Source organism: Ambystoma mexicanum, chromosome 6p, assembly GCF_040938575.1.
Source record: "Ambystoma mexicanum isolate Mex_15411 chromosome 6p, UKY_AmexF1_1, whole genome shotgun sequence".
Taxonomy (NCBI): Eukaryota; Metazoa; Chordata; class Amphibia; order Caudata; family Ambystomatidae; genus Ambystoma; species Ambystoma mexicanum.
In genome coordinates, this window is record NC_090935.1 from 421534135 (window position 1) to 421553139 (window position 19005).

Below are 19005 nucleotides of genomic sequence, written 5' to 3' on the forward strand. Positions count from 1 at the left end.
GGCGGTGCGCGCATCTAAGGTGGTGAAGGCCTTAATCCATCCGGCCAAGCCCTCTATCGAAACTGTCGCGGCGGCACTGGCTCAGCCTGTGCAGGCTACACCAGTGGTGGCGACCTCGGGGCTCAGAGTCTCCCTGCCACCTCGGAGGGAGTCATCTTTTGTGCCCATCGATAGGACCCCCGTGAAATCCCCCGTGGGGAAGAAAAAGGGGGGGCAGGGCGTTGTCGTAGATTCGGCCTCAACCTCGGAGGAGGAGCTGGTCGAAGTCTTAAGCCACGGCCTCGGCGTGGAAGAAGACCGACCCGTCGGGATGGATCCCGACGCAGGTGACGACGACATCGTCGAGGGTACCGACGGGGCCCCTGATCGCCCGTCGGATTCCCCTCTGCCAGCGCCGCAAGACAACTCGGCGGCCATTTTGTTGGCCATACAGTCCTTATGTTCAGAGATAAGGACGAGACTACCGTTGCCGACGGAACCTCTCCCGTCGGTGGACCCAGAAGCGGGACCTTCGGGTGTTCCCCCTACCAAGAAAAGAAGGATCCACCCTCCGCCTCCTTTTCAGCCGTCGCGCCCCTTCCAGCCCTCCTCCCCGTCAACCCGAGGGGATGATACGGGGACTGACACGGCAGCGACGGGTACGGACGACGAGGTATACGACGAGGATGTACCGTCGTCGCCTCCCACCAGGGCTTCTCCGCCCGACGAGATTGGATCGTTCCACTCCATGATCTCCAGGGCATCCGAGCTTTTTCAACTCTGCCCTGAGGAGAAGAAGGAAGGCTTCCTTTATCAGCGGCGCGAGGCCAAGAGGAAGACGGTCCTCTCAGTGCCTCTATTGGATGACATTTGGGATGAGGGCCTCACCCTCCTCAAGAACCCTTCCACGACGCCAGCTAGAAGAGACCGGTACGAGAAGAAGTACCGGGTCCCGGACACGGCCCCCCTGTGCCTCCGGGCGCAGCCTACCCCAGACTCCGTCATCTCCGCGGCGGCCAGGAAGAAAGCGGGGGGGGGGGTGCGGCCTCCACATCGACTTCCCCACCGGACGGTGAGGGAAAGAAATTGGACGCTATGGGACGCAGAGTCATCTCGTCGGCAGCGACGACGATTAAAGCGGCCAACGCCTTGGCTATCGTGGCCCGCTACGACAGGGAGCTCTGGTACAAACTGGCTCCCCTGCTGGACTTCCTGTCAGACGACAAGAGGACAGAGGCCCTGGAGATCCTGCAGGAAGGTGAGGTGGCTTCGGATCACGCCATTACCGTTGCGACGGACATCGCCGACACTGGGTTCCGCCAGTTGGGCAACGGCGTTTGCCTTAGGCGGCGTGGATGGCTCAAGGCTACGGACTTCCGTCAAGACGTTCAGACCAGAGTCCTGGACATGCCCTTCGATGGGAACAACCTGTTTGGCAAAACAGTGGACGATTCCCTTCAGGCCATTAAAGCGGACACTGAGACGGCCCGGGCCCTGGGAGTTCTGCAACAACGACGGACGCCCTTTCGGAGCAGCGGAGGCAAGGGCGCCTCCAAAGGTTCCGGCGGCGGTTTCTCCACCTACCGTCAAGCGGCCCGCTCGTCGTCTCAGGAGGCCTACAGAGGACGAGGCAAGTCTGGCGGAACCCGCCGTCGTCGCCAAGGAGGTCAAGGCGGCAAAGCCTCGTCCAAGCTGGATTGAACCGGCCGTGGGGTCGGGCCCCCACTGAAGCACCCCGGTGGGAGGCCGGCTGGCGAGCTTCGTCAGCGTGTGGGAGTCCATCTCCACCGACCGTTGGGTGCTGGATGCCTTGGCCCGGGGCCACGCGCTCGAGTTTCAAAGAAGGTGTCCGCGCGTCCCCCCCGTGGCCAGGAAAGAACTTCACGTCCCTCAACTTCTCCTGGAGGTAAAGGCGATGCTCAGGAAGGGCGCCATCGAACTCGTCCCAAAGAGGCTTCGGGGCTCCGGAGTGTACTCGAGATACTTCCTCGTGAAGAAGAAGACGGGGGGATGGCGCCCCATCCTGGACCTGCGACGTCTGAACAAGTTCATCAAGGCGCAAAAGTTCCGGATGGTCACCCTCCAGCACGTCCTGGGTCAGCTGGAGGAAGGAGAATTCCTGTCGTCGTTGGATTTGGAGGATGCCTACTTCCATATTCCCATCCTAAAGGGGCACCGAAAATTCCTCAGGTTTGTGGTCCAAGGGCGTCATTACCAGTTCAAAGCCCTCCCCTTCGGTCTACGGTCGGCACCCAGGGTGTTCACCAAGTGCCTCGCACCGGTGGCGGCGCAGCTGCGCCGCGAGGGGATCCACGTCTACCCCTACCTGGACGACTGGCTCATCCGAGCCAAGACGAGGGAGCGCGCCGTGGTTCACACGGCAAGGACCGTCCAACTTCTCACGGACCTGGGATTCTCCGTGAACTACGCCAAATCCCACCTGGTACCCGCGCAAGAGGCTCTGTTTCTGGGATCGAGGCTCAACACAGTGTCCCTTCTGGCCTCCCCGTCGGAGGAGAGGACCAGGACCATCCTGGGCAAGGTGCAGCGGATGTTGGTGGCCGACGCGGCCAAGGTGAGGTCCATCAAGTCCCTCCTCGGAATGATGTCTTCCTGCATCTACCTCATTCCCATGTGCAGGCTCCGGATGCGCCCGTTGCAGGAGTTCCTGGACGCGCGCTGGATCCAAACGACGGGCAGCTTCGAGGAAAGGATCACACTCGACGAGAGTTTCCGACGAGCGATCCGGTGGTGGGGCACCCGCGCGCATCTGACGGCGGGCATGGACTTCCAGACCCCAGCCCACCAGGAGACAGTGACCACGGATGCCTCCCTGGAAGGGTGGGGAGCGCACACCGAAAATCTGCACGCAAGGGGCCTTTGGCTCCCGACGGAGAAATCCTTACATATCAACGTCCTGGAGCTCCGTGCAGTGTTTTGGGCCCTCAGGTCCTTCCTTCCGTCCCTCAAGGGCAAGGTGGTGAGGATCTTCACCGACAACACCACCACCATGTTTTACATCAGAAAACAGGGCGGAACCAGGTCCCCAGCACTGTCCAAGGAGGCGCAGGACCTGTGGCATTGGGCAGTCGCCCAAGGGATGTTTCTGGTGCCGGTTCATCTGGCAGGGATAAAAAACACCATCGCCGACTCACTCAGCAGGGTGCTGCGCTCGTGCCACGAGTGGGAACTACGGCAGGATCTAGTGGATCGCCTCTTCCGACGGTGGGGCACACCCCAGATCGACCTGTTCGCGACGGCGACGAACTCCAAGTGCCGGAGGTTCGCCAGCAGGTTTCCCCAGGCGAGGAGCATGGGCGATGCTTTCTCTTTCCCCTGGGAGGGCCTGTTCCTCTACGCGTTCCCTCCTTTGCCACTGCTAATCCGGCTCGTCTACCAGCTCAAGAGGTCACGGTGCAGGATGATCCTCGTCGCACCTGCGTGGCCGAGGCAGATATGGTTCCCGGACCTTCTGGACTTGTCAGCGTCCCCGCCAATCAAGCTGCCGGTGGACGCGGATCTGCTCTCCAGGGAAGGAGGCGCCATCCTCCACCACGACCCGAAATCGCTGAACTTGCAGGCCTGGCTCCTGCAGCGCTAGAGTTTGGAGGATACGACATACCGGCCGACTGCAGAGAGGTTCTTGCAAAGGCCAGGGCATCCTCGACTCTTAAATGCTACGGACACAAATGGAAGAGGTTCTCTGTCTGGTGCCACGCACAGAAGATTAACCCTCTACGGATTACGGCTCCCCAAGTTCTGCCGTACCTGCTGACGCTGGCCAAAGCTGGACTGGCACACGCGTCCATCAAGATTCATCTTGCTGCGATCTCCCGATACACCAGAACCACGGGACGGACGTCCTTGTGGTCTCATCGTCTGGTGAAAGAGTTCATGAAGGGACTGTTCAGATCGTTCCCGCCGGTGAAGGCTCCGGCCCCGGCGTGGGAGCTCAACGTGGTGCTGACCAAGCTCATGGGACCTCCGTTCGAGCCTCTGCACTCGGCCCCGTTGAAGTTTCTGTCGTGGAAGACAGCGTTTCCTGTGGCCATCACCTCCGCACGACGGGTGGGAGTGATCCAGGCCCTTTCCTGCAAGGCCCCGTACTTGACTTTTCACGCCACGAGGGTAGTGCTCAGGACGCACCCCTCCTTCATGCCCAAGGTGCCGTCGGACTTCCATCTCAATGAACCCTTGGTGTTGCCTGTATTCTTCCCGTCGCCTTCGTCGCCGGCTGAGAGGACTTTGCACTCGCTGGATGTGGCTAGAGCGCTGAAGTTCTACGTGGACCGCACGAAGTGTTTTCAGAAGACGTCACAACTCTTTGTGAACTTTGGACCTGTCAATCAGGGGAAGGCTCTCTCGAAGGCTTCCATTTCCAGATGGCTCTCCGGCTGTATCATGTACTGTCATCGGTTGGCAAACCGACCGCTGCCCGGCCGTCCGAGAGCCCATTCCACCAGAGCGATCGCAGCTACCACGGCGTTCCTTTCTGGTGTGCCCCTGCTGGACATATGCAGGGCTGCTACGTGGAGGTCGACGCACACCTTCACGAAGTTCTACTGCGTCGATCGGGATTCCAGGGAGGAGTCCAGGGTCGGCCAAGCAGTGCTGCGCAACCTGTTCGCCTGAGGTGAGCCTGGTGAGGAGGTAAGATGCTTAATGTTGAGTTTGATGCAATGCTTAATGTTGAGCCTTTGCCACCTCCCGTGGTTGTGCATGTGTGTACTGCTATGTATTCTTTATTCATAGCATGTGAATCCATGCCAGACCCCATGCTGGAGAAGGAACAAGTTACTTACCTGTAACTGTTGTTCTCCAGCATGGGTCTGGCATGGATTCACATGCGAACCCTCCCGCCTACCCCTCTGCGGCTCTTCACTTGGTCATACTGCCACTTCACGTGCTTCCAAATCTGAAGATGGCTGCCAGAGGCGGTGCTTAGGTAGAGGGCAGTCATTGGCTGTGGTCAGTATGACGCAGAGACCAGTGATTGGTTATTACTACGAAAGACAGATCAGAAACGAAACTGATACTGGTTTTTTCTTTACCGAGGATTCCCAGCCTGACGACGGGGAATATTCATAGCATGTGAATCCATGCCAGACCCATGCTGGAGAACAACAGTTACAGGTAAGTAACTTGTTCCTTCTCTACCTAGCACCAAAACCCTGACTTCAGTTACATTCAGCACCCCTCTGCTTGAAGGCCAGGTCTGAGGAATGGTGACAGTTTAGGAATTTCATTTTTAGATGAGGACACCCCTTTCCTTTAGTGAAGTCTGGGGTTGACAAGAAAAATAGGTTTACTCAATTACATTAACAGACTATAGTTTTTAAAGTACACTGTTAATGAAATTTGTTAATTTCGAATGTTAACAAAATCACCCATGGTATTTGGCTATAGGGGAATCCATTGAATTATTATTTATCACATATACAAAGGATCTACTTGCATTAACTAAGGGAAAGGGTATTAAATAAAATAAAAAACGCACTTGGTTTTGTTGGCAAGCTATTTACATTGCAAATCTCTAGGTTTGGCTGTGAGGAAAAAACATCAATATTTAGGACCTTCCTTTGGGGAAGCACAGTGATCTGGTCCGGCACTTAAGTACAGGATAGCCACCAGCCTTCATCCCTCTAGTTTGCTCTCCTTGCAAAAATCCCAGCTGCTTTAGTCTTTACCAATTGACATCTCCCAGGCAAGGTTCAATCTCATCCACCTTTTTTTCAGTATTTATCCAGATGATTTGTAGTTGGTTTCCCCTTTCTCATTGTACAAGGCCTTTTTATCCACTAAGCCATACCTCCGAAATATTAAAATCAAGGTGATAACTGATTAGCCTTGAATTGTCATTGGACCCCTACGATGAGGACCCTGCAATTATTGAACCCACCCACCGGAGTAGTCTTTGTATACCTATACATTTTTCACCTAAAGTCAACACATGACAAACTTGTTTTACAAATAAACATGACATAAATATTTTTTGGTTCCTCTAATTATGGCGTACCTATTAAAATGACCCACGTTTCGGCAGGAAGTTGCAGGTCCGACTATTGATTCTTTGCACTTCACTCACAAATACGTTATCACCAAACTTTACAGATAGTTGCATGATTCACTAAACGACCACCTGCCCAATTTTATGGGGAGTTAGAAACAGAATTTGGATGAAGATTGAATCAGAATAACAGTTTCGTAATAAGCTGTAAAATGATACTGTCCCATTTCTGTAAGTATCACGATTCCAAAGGTATTGGCCCTAGCATCATTCCTAATATAAACCTATGGCTATTATTTACATGCATATGATACGGAAGCTTAAGTTTCAGTTCTTGTTTGAGGAATCTGTTCTAGTTAGCTGTCCCATTGTTGATTTTAGCCTTGTGTAAAACACTCTCATTCTCGTGAAGTCAAAGGCCGGACTAATGGATGCTTCTCTCTGGCCAGATGGGTCTCTGGCATCCTGTGACAATCTTGATTGCAGGCCATCCCCAGTCAGCCCAGGGATGGTCCACAAAATTTGTTGAATTTTGTGGATTTTACAAGGCTTTTCTGTTGACCTAGCACATCACTAAATCGCTCTGCTATGCATGAATGCAGCTGTTCTCTATTGCCCTGAAACCTCAAAGAAATGGTCCTTCAATAGATGGCAAAGCAGAGCATGTAATGGGGAAGGTAACTTTGCTTGGACCTTTGAATCTCATGAGAAATCTGGGCTACAGACCAAGCTGTTCTTCATTTATACCAGCCATGAGGCTTTCTATTTATTTTTTAATACATTGCATCGTGCCATCACTGTTAATTTGTTCTCCTCATGATATGTTCATTTTGGCAAGGAGACATTTTTCTCCAAGTATCATTTGAAGCTGCAAAATACACACTTTGAGACTGTGCCGTTTCTATGTTTGCAAATGATATGCTTTCCATTTAGAATAAGTCTTTAATTTTTCCTGGTTTTATCAATCACATGCTGTGTGGAATCTGAGGGCGTCCTCACTACTTTCCTCTGAATATCCTCCCCGCAGGTGGCCATCGAAAGGCCATCAATCTTGCATCCTGACCCTGGGGGTGCATGTGTGAGGGAGGGTCATCTGGGAGGAGACGACTTGGGGAGTGGGGTTGAGGCATCCCTGGATGAGACATATCCCCCATTTCCCTTTTATCAAGAATAAAATGTCCCCCAGGCTGTAATGGGATATTTCCAATACCTTCCCTTTTCTGTTAGACATCTGCCAATGTACACCACTATGGTATGATGAGGAAGAGACTACACAGGAACTTGCATTCATTCTTTGTTGACTCAGAGATGCACAAAGACCACTCTGGTACTGCGACGAGGAAGAGGGATGCTGAGTACCAAGAAGGTTGTAAACTTAATGTAAATAGCCTACACCTGGGGCCAAAGGGGGGGTATAAATGGCCCACTCAGGTGATGCTAATGGAGATCGAGAAGGGGAAGGAGAAAGAGCCAGGCACTTGCAGACAGAGAAGTCAGCGGAAGAAGCAGGGAGGCGTGTGTCTGAAACGCTGAGGTGCTACAGAGTCGCTGCAGCAGAAGAAGAGTGTGGTTGGCGTTCTTGGAAGGTCTCCGGGGGGCAGGGTTTGGCTACTGACCTCCAGAAGTAAAGAGGACTCCTGTTCGGTAACCAGAGTTGTCGAATGCCCAGGACGATGGGCTTGACGAGCTGGGAACAGCTGCAGCAGCCAAGGACCGACGGAAGCGAAGCTTGGCACAGGAAGACAACATACCAGGTGAGGTAGAGTGACTACGGGATGCTGTGGTGCGGGCCGCGTTTTGAAAGAATGCCAAAGCGCTTGCAAGTGACTGAACAACAGCAGGGCTATATGATGTGGTTTGACTATGAATGAGCTGCACTTTTGAATACCGAACCAAAGGAAAGCAACTAATGAGTTTGTGTCACAAGTGGGAAGTGGAGAAAAGCATTCCCTGATGCAAAGGAACTGGGAATTATGCAAACTAAAGATACCAAATATTGGTAACGAATTTAAAGCAATGTGAACTGAACAAGTTGATTGCGAAGCAAGCATTGGCACGAACCATGAGGAAAAGAGGAGCTGTACGAGTTATAAGTTGAAATTGAGGCAACAGTATCAAAAAGCATGATAATTTGACAAGTGACTGGTGCAAAACAAGTGCTGTACAAAAACTGAGAATCTGTCCCATACCACTGTTGAGCTAAAGCAGTGGTGCAACATATTCGGAAGAAGCCAATTCGGCGTCTGTTGCGTGACCTGTAATAGGTCCGACAACTGCGCCTAGACCAAGCACACCACACCAAAGAAAGGCCTCTTGATACAGCTATAAGTTTATGGTTGAATATCCTGAGAAGCTTGCATATGGTAAACTGACCAAGTTTAACTTTGTAATATTGATAAAAGAGACAAAAGTGTTGAAAGCTCAGAATCCAGAGGAATTGTGCGATGTGCTGTTGTGAAACAGAGCAAGAGACTTGAACGATTGAGGAAGGGAACTGCTTTGAGATTGAAAATAAACTATTTTGGATCCTGGGAAAGGGAGAGCTCCTTTCGAATAAGAGCTGGAAGAACCTTTGTTTAAACACTTTCATTTGTTGCTGACATCCCTACATAGTTTGAACAAATAGATGTGAGGCAAGTATAGGTTGTGGGCACAGATGGAAATTTACTCTGGATTTCCTGACAGGCTATCATTCGTTTTAGTTAGGTAGGGAAGTACCACCTTAGCATAGATCAAGGTAGGAATTTTCCCAACCTTTGTAATTTTTAATACAGTTTTGTAGCCCAAACTGTACTGTTGTCTCTGTCTACATCTGGATGCCTTCACAATGCAAAGTCCAAATAGTATGTGGATTTCACTTTATTTGAAACATAATTTTTAATGTGGCAGCTGAAAATGAAATGCTGCCTTTCATTTTTCTTAAGCTAATGAGGGCTAGGGCTTTTTGTCTGTCAGCTCAAAATGTGCCCTTATTTCCTTGAGCAGCTGGTGTTATTTTTACATATCCCTTACTTCAATTGCAGAGGTTCATATATTTTAATTCAGTACGCACCTTTCAAAGGGATTGTCCTCCGACGTATTCCACATCTTTGACAGTAATTACCACAGCTGTGCTGCTTCAGAAAACTTTTTCGGCGTAGGCATCGTGCGTGGATGACGTAGTCCCTCCGGCCTCCGTCGATGGTCTACGTCACCGGATGTTATATCTAGGACGCACGACGCCCGTAGCCTCAGTTCCGTTTTTTCCGCAAATGTGTTTGCTTCGGAACCTCGGCGGGCCTCGTTTCTTCTAACTTGAAAATTCATGATGTCTTTGTCTTCTACCCCGAAGTCGGGCTTCAAAAAGTGTCCGACTGCGGTTCCAAAATGTCCATTATGGACCCTCACAACGTTTGCCTCTCGTGCTTCAGTGAAAGTCACGCCACCGACGATTGCGATGACTGCGCGTCCCTAACTTCGAAGGCCTTGCGGGAGCGGAAGAAGTTGTCGGTAGGTAGGGTTTCTAAAACCCGTAAGTCGAAGTCTACTGGTCTTTTGACGGATGATTCGAGGGGCGACTCTCTGCATTGGCAGAAGTCCAGGGGCTCTCTGTCTCGGAGTGGGTCCTGCCATTCCTCTGCCTTTTTGAGGCATTTACGGAAGCGCCATCACCGGTCGCCTTCGCCTTCCCCGTCGGAGGACTCCGCCAGATTGAGGGTTTCTTGTCCCACGAAACACTCGTCGCCGGCCGAATGGGATGCATTCCGCCAGCAAATGATGGCGATTTTCGAATCTCAAGGCACCGTTCCGTCCGTGCCTTCGAGAGAAGCCGGCAAGGAGCGAGCTAGAGCTGCCACTCGCATGCCTTCGGGCTGGGGCAGTCGGCGCGATCGGGAGCCGTCCAGGTCCTCCTCAGACAAGGGTGATCGCCATAGCTGTGCAGGGTCCCGGTCCTCGACGCCCTCGAGACCCTCAGAACCTGTGAGGCCTTCTAAGAAGGCATCGACTTAATCGGCGCCACGGCCGTCGAAGGACACGCTCGGGGCGCCGGCCTCGAAGCAGTTGTCGAAGTCGTTGACGCCGATTCCATCGGCGCCCTCTACGCCTTTTTGAGGAGAATTTACTGGAGTTGCCCCGGAGGGCTGTGGAAGCTCCGACAAGGGCTCTCGGCAAGTCGGTGAGGCCTGTGTTGGAGCCCTACTCTGTTCCTCCTTCCAGGGTGGATTTGTTCCATCCCTTGGAGTATATTTCAGAGGTGGAGGAAGGGGCTGGTGAGGAGGGGGTTGTGCCTACTGAGGTTCCTGATGAACTATTGTCTTGTCATAGCCAACTGGAAGACCTTCGTCAATCCTTACATGACGCCAGTGGTCTTGATAACTCTCCGGATGTTGAGTCTGGCAGGCCTGAGCCTGGTACACATGCTGAATCCTTGTATAGGCGTCTCATGTCGAGGGTGACTGAGTACTTGGGGTGGTCTGCTCCACCTGTTATTTTCTGCAGGATGATCTGACCGATATCTTGGACCAAGGTCCACCAACTGACCCGATGTTGCCATTTCATATGGCGTTGCAAATAAGGGTGGCAGCAGCTTGGACTGCTCCGGACAGTCTCCCAGCAGTGAATAAGTTGCTTCCGAAAAAATACCGTCCAGCCAGTGGTGACCCCTTCTACTTGTCCACGCACCTTACAATTCCCTCCTGATGTTGACAAGCGCTTTGATGGTTGGGCGAGGAAGGTATTTTCTTCCTGGGGCATGGCTTTAAAGGCAGCCAACTCCGTTTGTGCCCTGGCAAGATTCACTTCCACTCTGTGGAATTGTCGTTGGCGGCTGAGCATTTTCTTGAAGGGGAGGAACGGGATGGTTTTCTAGCCCTCGTGCAAGATGGCAAGGATGCCATGTGTGTGAATCCGTTCAGTCGGGTCTGAACATGACAGACTGTGTCAGCCGGTCCATGGCTGCGAGCACCATGATGCGCAGGTTTGCGTGGTTGCGGAAGTCGGGGTTTGCTCTGGATGTGCAATCCCGGCTTCTCAACATGCCCTTTGATGGTGTCCATCTTTTTGGCAGCAAGGCTGACGAGAGCCTTGAGAGGTTGCAGACCTCCAAAGCTGCAGTGAAGTCTTGGAGCACTGCAGTACGCCAACATCCGCCTTTTCGTCCTAGGGGACCGCAATGGAGGGGAGGTTCCTTTCGGTACTACTCTTCCTTTGGTAGATCAAGAGGAGCTGCCAGTCAAAGGGGCCACCGTAGGAGTACCAGAGGTGGAAAGCAAGGTACTCTAGGTGCCAAAGCCGCTTCGGCAGTTTCCTCTTTGCCCTCGGGCACTGTTGCAGCCGCGTCAGCCCAGTCATGAGGCCATGTCCCATGGTTCGCCGGTTGGGGGAAGACTGGAGCAGCATCTTGTAGAATGGCGTGCCATTACTTCAGATGTGTGAGTTCTGGAGATCATAGCCCACTGCTACTGTCTTGCTTTCTGGCAGAGGCCTCACGACAATACACCGGGGAAGCTCTCTTCGAAGCGTCCGGATCCGCTCCTTGCGCAGGAAATCCTGTCCCTGCTGGAGAAAGGCGCCATTGAACTGGTGCCTGTAGCGGAGAGGAACAAGGGATGGTATTCCCCATATTTTTTGATCCCGAAAAAAGACGGAGGCTTGAGACCCATCATAGACTTGAGTGGTTTAGACGAGCTCCTCAGGAAGGACAAGTTCAAGATGGTAACTTTCTCAAGTCCTCCAGGCCCTTCAACTTCAGGATTGGTCGGTGTCTCTAGACCTCAAGGATGCTTACTTTCATGTGCCGATTCATCCAAAGCACAGGAAGTACCTGAGGTTTGCGGTTGGCGACTCGCATTCTCAGTTTCGGGTCCTGCCGTTGGGATTGACCTCCGCCCCGAGGGCCTTCACCAAGCTGATGGTGGTGGCAGCGTATCTCAGGAAAGGGGGATTCACGTCTACCCCTACCTGGACAATTGGTTGTTCAAGGTGCGCTCCCCCGAGGATGCCCTGGATCATCTGTCCGTCACCTGCCACTCCCTTCACAAGCTGGGCTTCTCCCTCAATTTAAAGGAGTCCGATTTGACACCTACCCAGCGGCTCTAATACATCGGAGCAGTGCTCGACACATCCCTGGGGCTGTGTTCGCCACCCCAGGTGAGGGCTCATCACATTCTGCAGATGGTGGACAAGTTCCAACGTGCCCAGAGTCTTCCGGCGTTTGAGTTCTTGAGGTTGCTTGGCCTCATGGCATCCTGAATTTTCCTGGTGCCAGAGGCCAGGCGGCGGATGAGATCTCTGCAGTGGGCTCTCAAGATGCAGTGGTTGCAGTTCTCCGGCAAGATGTCTGATCCCGTTCAGATTCCGCCCTCGGTCGCCCAGGATCTTCTGTGGTGGGCTGTCGACGGCAATCTGATGAAGGGGGCTCCATTTTGGCAACCATGGCTGCAGGTGACTATCATGACGGACGCATCCCTCAAGGGTTGGGGAGCTCATGCCAACGAGATGACAGCGGCCGTTGGTTACTGTCGGAGTCCAGACTCCACATCAATCTGTTGGAGCTGCGAGCTTCAGCTAGCACTGAAGGCTTTTTTGCCATCTGTGCGGGTGAAGAATGTCCTGATTATGACGGACAATACAGTGGCCATGCAGTCCCTCAACAAAAGGGTGGGGGCAGGGTCACTTCCGTTGTGCAGGGAGGTGATGCAGCTCAGGTTCTGGGCCATCAAGCAGGAAATTTCGATCTCTGCATTTCATCTGGCCGGAGACGAAAATGCGGTAGCGGTTGCTCTGAGCAGGCAGAGCAAGGTCTCCACGAGTGGGAGCTGGCTCAGGAAGTTCTTTTGGAGATCTTCGCCCTTTGAGGAACCCCACAAGTGGCTCTCTTCGCCACCAGTGTCAACCGGTAGTGCGAGAGATTCTGCTTGCGGAAAATTCCTCCAAGAGGAGCCTTAGGGGATGCATTCGTAGTGGGGTGGTCCTTCCCACTGCTGTACGCATTCCCTCCAGTCCCCGTCATTCCGCAGGTGTTGCAGAGGTTATGGACGTTCGGTTCCCGGATGATCCTCATTGCTCCGGCATGGGCCAGGGTAGCGTGGTACCCGGACCTTCTAGACATGTCAATCTGCCCTCCACGTCGTCCTCCCTACCAAGACGATCTGCTCTCACGGGAGGGGGGTCGAGTTCTCCATCCAGAGGTCAAGTCTCTCAGCCTTCATGCTTGGTATCTGAAAGGCTAAGGTATAAGAATTGGGACCTCCCCGAAGACGTGATGGAGGTGTTGCTTTTTCGGCCAGAAGGCCCGCAACGAAATCCCTGTACCGTTGCCGTTGGAGGAAATTCTACGACTGGTGCAGGGTACAGAATGTGGATCTTTTCCAATGTTCCATTCCTTTGGTTTTGTCTTTTTTGCTTTATTTAGTCCACAAGGGCCTGCAAGTGGGTACCATTAAGGGTTACCTGGCAGCGCTGTCCATATTTAAGCGCTCGTCTGAGGAATGTTCTTATTTTAAAATCCCTTTATCTCAGTTTCTAAAAGGGCTAACTAATGTGTTTCCACAATCGCCTTTCCAGGTGCTGGAATGGGATTTGAATTTGGTTTTAAAGTTCCTAATGGGAGCTCCGTTTGAGCCCTTACATTCTTGTCCGTTGCGACTATTGTCCTTTTTAAAACTGTATTTTTAGTTGCGGTTACTTCTGTACGCAGAGTGAGTTGCAGGCACTTTCCGCCAAACCACCCTTCACTATGTTGCATAAGGACAGGGTTGTCCTTAGGGTGCCGCCTTCCTTTCTTCCGAAGGTTGTGTCGGAATTCCATCTGAGCCAGAAGGTAATTCTTCAGGCGTTTTATCCTCCTCCACATCCTGGTAAGGAAGAGGAAAGGCTCCATAGGTTGGACCCTAGGAGAGCTTTGAGTTTCTATCTCTCACGGATGTCCCGGGTCAGAGTGGAAGATCTGCTCTTTATTGGTTATGCTGGAAGGCGTTTAAGTCAGGCTGTTACCAAGCAGACCATGTCTAGATTGATCATTTTGACGATCTCAGAGTGTTACCGTTTGGCAGGAAAGGACCTTCCAGTAGGCTTACGGGCTCATTCTACTAGGGGTATGGCTTCCTCCCCTGCCCTACATAGGGGTGTTCTGATTCGCAATATTTGCGAAGCACCCACATGGGCCTCTGTCCATACTTTTGTGAAACATTATTCCTTGGACTCTATCCATGGGCAGGATTTGGCCTTTGGTAAGGCTGTCCTCTATTCTGCAATTTGATTGGGCATTCTAAATTGATGCAATTGTAAATTCTTTACCCACCTCCATACTTTGGTACTGCTTTGGGTGTCTGTCAAAGATGTGGAATACGTCGGAGGACACAATCCCTTCGAAGAACAAGTTACTTATCTTACCTGGTAACGTACTTTCGATGGGATGATGTTCCGGCGTATTCCACATCGTACCCTCCCTACCTGCCCCTCTACTGAATTTCTTATGCGATTGTAGTTTAGGTTTCCGCAAGGCTTTCTGTAGTCATACTGGCAGGCGATTGTTGCCACACGTTCTGGGGGAAAAACTACAACTGAGGCTACGGGTGTCGTGCGTCCTAGATATAACATCTGTTGACGTCGACCATCGACGGAGGCCCTCTGGACAGCATATTGACGCAGGACGCCTACGCCAAATGTTTTCTGAAGCAGCACAGCTGTGGTAATTACTGTCAAAGATGTGGAATACGCCTGAGGAACATCCCATCGAAACGTTACCAGGTAAGATAATTAACTTGTTCTACTAGTGTTAAGGTTTTGAGGCTGGCTTTTCCGTCTGCCAGTGTTTCTTCCCATGACAAGAATGTATTTCTGCACATTTGAGCCTAACCAGGACTTTTAGTTCATTTGATCCTGGGGCTGTCATTAAACCCCACAGGATACATTGAACAAAATGTTTTAACAATTCCATCTATTTTTGATTAAGAAATATTTCAAAAGTACCAATTTGCTTTTATTGTGAGATTGGCCCATATACATTTTAATTGTATTAACTCTGTTTTATGTACTTTATTTTTTCCCAGGGTGTAACTTTAACTGCTGCAATTGGTGGCGCTGACATGCCGGTTGTTATCACTGTGTTAAATAGCTACTCCGGGTGGGCTCTTTGTGCGGAAGGCTTTCTGCTTAACAACAATTTGCTGACTATTGTTGGTGCTTTGATTGGTTCATCTGGAGCCATCCTCTCCTACATCATGTGTGTGGTAAGAAGACGTCTTAATATTTTGAATGTTTATTTCTGATGACAACTTGGCTCTGTTCTCAGTAGCGGCTCTAGGCTTTAGAACTATGAATTAGCTGCAACTATCCTTTCACACTTTTTCCTTAACTTCCAAAGAAGCAGATAACCTTGCAACTCTTTCTATATAGTCCTACATATTTTTCCTCCAGACAACGTGATTCAGAATTGGAAAAACCAAGCCTAAAAAATGCTTTTCTGACGACGCAGTAAATATCAAATTGCTTTGTTGAGTTCTGAAACACTCTAAAAGCATTCTTAATATCATTATCCCACCAAGTAAATATTAGGTGGCAAATAAAGAACCCAAAACACATATTTTTGCTAAACTGTTAAACTATTTCATCCAATCTCACTAAATTCTCCCAGTGCGTCTTTTGTAATTATAGCATGCATTTTGTCAGTTGCGCACAGCACACTGCTGCATTCTAAAGCGGTCTCACAGTGGTATGTGGGGAACTCCCTTAAAAAATATAAATTTTAATGTATGAAAATCCTTGTCCAGTATTATTCCAGCTTACTAGTGACTGGGAAAGCCAAATTCATTGCTCTGATCTTTTGCAGCTTTGCCCTTATCTCTGCATTTATCTTTTTAGCAGGACTTACCATTTTTGGATCTGTCCGATCTAGATGCTTAGTACTAAAGTGATAGATGATTAGCTTTGATGTATTAGTGGAGAAACACTGGAAGTTCCTATGGGCAACCTTTGATGCCATCATTTTTGTTTGGCAAGAATTGATGTAGTAATCCTGGGGGGGAGACTTCACAACCCTTGTTCTCTTGGTACTAGGTAACCCACATATTGGTATAGGTCTGTACTACACTAGATGGTGATGTGACTGAGCAGCCAGACTTACCTCAAGAGAGGTAAATGTGAGTTGTAGCATTGAAGTCAAGCAATAAAAGTATCCAAATAATACTTCAACTCAAGGGTTCTAGTTAAAATAATTATTTAACGGTCAGTTTTAAAAAAGCATACAAGGGGCAATGTTTGCAACACTCCAATACACTTAAAAATACTTTCTCAGAATCAAGGCAGAGCAAGTTGATTCTCTTTATAGATGCTTCATACACACTTCCTACAGCCTGAGGTGACTTCACAAACTAGAACAGTATTGGCATTTATATATGTCACTTTGGCACTTCGTAAATTCTGAGGTTGGTAGAAATGAAAGGTTAAGGAAGGAAAAAGGTTAAACAGGTTCTCGGAGCATGTGAGTCTAGATTAAAACCTTTCCAAGCAATATTAGTAAAAAAACCAATGTAGTAAGAATTGGTCAATGGATGGATTAGAAGAGTCTGCAGGGATCCAAGTCAGCCAAACTCAATTGGAGCAAAGTCTATGGAGCTAGGCACTTCGTAGATGGCAAAATGTCTTGCACAAAGTTAGTTTGCTGTAGAAAATCACTATTGGGTCAAGTTAGAGCTGAAACCAATTCTAGAAAAGCAGCTACTGCAAGTCTCAACTGAGAAGAGCAGAACTACAGACAGAGGTAAGTATCCCAAAGTCAGAAAAGTACCTTTGGTTAGAAGAGTATCCAGCTGGCTTCTGTATGGTTGCAGGGATGCAGATCCTGTGTTCCTGGGCCTCAGTCATAGGGACAAGAGGGAGGGCGTCTCGAGGACTCCTGCACATTAATTCAAAGGTCAGCGGCAGCTACAGGCGTTCTCCGAATCGGTGGCACTTTGCGGTTTCAGCATGCAGTAAACAGCACCACTGCGGATCTTGGACACCTGTTGGGCTTTCTCCACTCCTTCAGTCCAGCACTCTGGTGAGGTGACTCGAGCTTGGGTCGTCCCGCTTCACCAAGGGCCTCGAAACTCCTGGAGCTTTTGGCTGGCTTACAGATGTTGCACTCGACTACAGATTTCTTGACCCCTGGCACTCGGTTCCAGCAGCAGCAAAGTAGTACAGCCAGTGGGGGAAAGTCTTCCAGCAAAGTTCCTCTCGGGGTTAGTTGGCACCACTAACACAAGGGAAGAAGTCGTCCTTTCCGGAGCTTCTCTTGTCGATCTGAAAAAGGAGTTTCAGTACAGCAGCAGGGCTTCACCGGGCATTTCAACAGTCGAGGAGGAGGCAGCAAGCTTGGTTCACGGTTTCTCCGTCTGGGCGTTCTTCTCAGTGCTCAACTCTGTCTTCAGTCCAAGGTGTCTCGCCTTTTTAAGGAGGTTTTTCCCATTCACGCACAGCCTAGCTATCACTCACACAGCAGGGTGACAGCCAGCCAACCAATCAGGACTGGGTGCATTCAGGTTGCCATTGAGACTAAGGAATGGGGAGTTTTCGGGCACTTTCCTCACTTCCTGCCCTTGCAGACACATTGGAGCCAGAGACGGGATTCAGTACTGAAGCCAGCCAAATGCAAAACGAACAAAGTGGTCAAACCTAGTTTGGCGTGCAGAGTGTTAGGCAAAGTTTGAAAGCAGTACCCTTTGGGAACACTACAAACAACTAGGATTACAGGTATAGGCAAACCAACCTTTGGTATAAGCTTGTATTAGTTTTGGTAGCGTGTTGAGCAGCCAGGTTTATCTCAAGAGGGTATTCAAATAAACTACACTCAAGGTTTCTAGCATAAACAATTATTAATATATTGATCACTCAGTTATAAAGCCTTCTTTAGAAGGGAGCAATAGAATATTAACGCACATACACTTCAGAACTGTACACTTTGAGTGTCTGAATCAGACAAGACCCTTTTGGGATGGCGCACAGACGCAACCTACTCCCACAGGTGACTTCAATAAAAAGTGTGCTGAGGATATTAATATCTTAATGTTGGCGTTCAGAACACTCTTAAAAACTACCGGTAAAAGGTTATTGGAACACAAGAGACCACAAATATTACTAAGCAGGTAAGTACTTTTAGATTCTCTAAGAGTCCTACAATTCAATAGGCTAAGCCAAAGTTAATGGGCAAAAGTCTTGGATAGAATGAAGCACTTCTGGTAAGTAAATGGAAATTCTTTGCACAAGTTCTTAGCAGTCTTTGGTGAAAAGAAGAAGCTGATTAGACTTGTGAGTTGTGGAAGTTACAAGCACTTCTACATTAAGCGGTAAGTTCTCTTTAGACTTGTTTTACAGTACCTTAGTAAAGAAGAAAAGATGCAGCTGATGACTTCTGTTCCTGTGCAGCTCGGCAGATCTCACTGTTCCTGGGCCTCAGTCGTAGGGACAAGAGGGAGGATGTCGGGGGACTCCTGCAATGCAGTGGGACGGTCAAAACCTGCAACCGGCAAACTTCACTTCCAGTGGCTGTTTTGTGTTTCAGGTCCTTGCATCTACCGCAAACGGCAACAACGTGATTCCTGGCTGTCAAGATGGACTATCCTCCCTGCTGGGGTCCTGCACTCTGCTGAGGGGGCTCAGGCTTGGTCAGTCCTGCTTCGTGGGAGTCCGGAGGATCTTCCAAAAGCTTTCGGCCAGTTTAAAAGCAACTCACACAATCTGGTGTTCCTCTCCCTGGCTATACGGTTTCCTGAAGCAACTCTGAGGAAATTCAACCAGCTCCAAGATGGATGTCCAGGTGGCTTACTTTGGAGTTGATTTGTCCACAAACTCAAGGGGAGAAGTCGTCCTTGCAGGGGCTTCTCTGTCGATGCAAACTTGGCGTTTCGGCACTGCAGCAGGGCTTCACCGGGCAAACCAACAGTCCAGGAGTTGCAGCAGGCGCCCTCTTCAAGCTCTTCTCCGGTTCCTTCGTCCAGTGGTCGACTCTGCCTTTCAAGCCAAAAGACTCGCCTTTTATTCAGTTCTCTCCCATTCATTGC

General features: G+C 50.3%; 1 protein-coding gene across 1 annotated transcript in view; it reads left to right on the forward strand.

The window, feature by feature from the left end:
• The window catches only part of NNT (nicotinamide nucleotide transhydrogenase), an 832744-nt gene that overhangs the window by 563555 nt on the left and 250184 nt on the right, over positions 1–19005 (forward strand). Inside the window, exon 17 of the mRNA XM_069627238.1 lies at positions 15019–15198. Coding sequence (XP_069483339.1) covers positions 15019–15198 — 180 coding nt within the window. The remainder of the gene's footprint in view (positions 1–15018; positions 15199–19005) is intronic.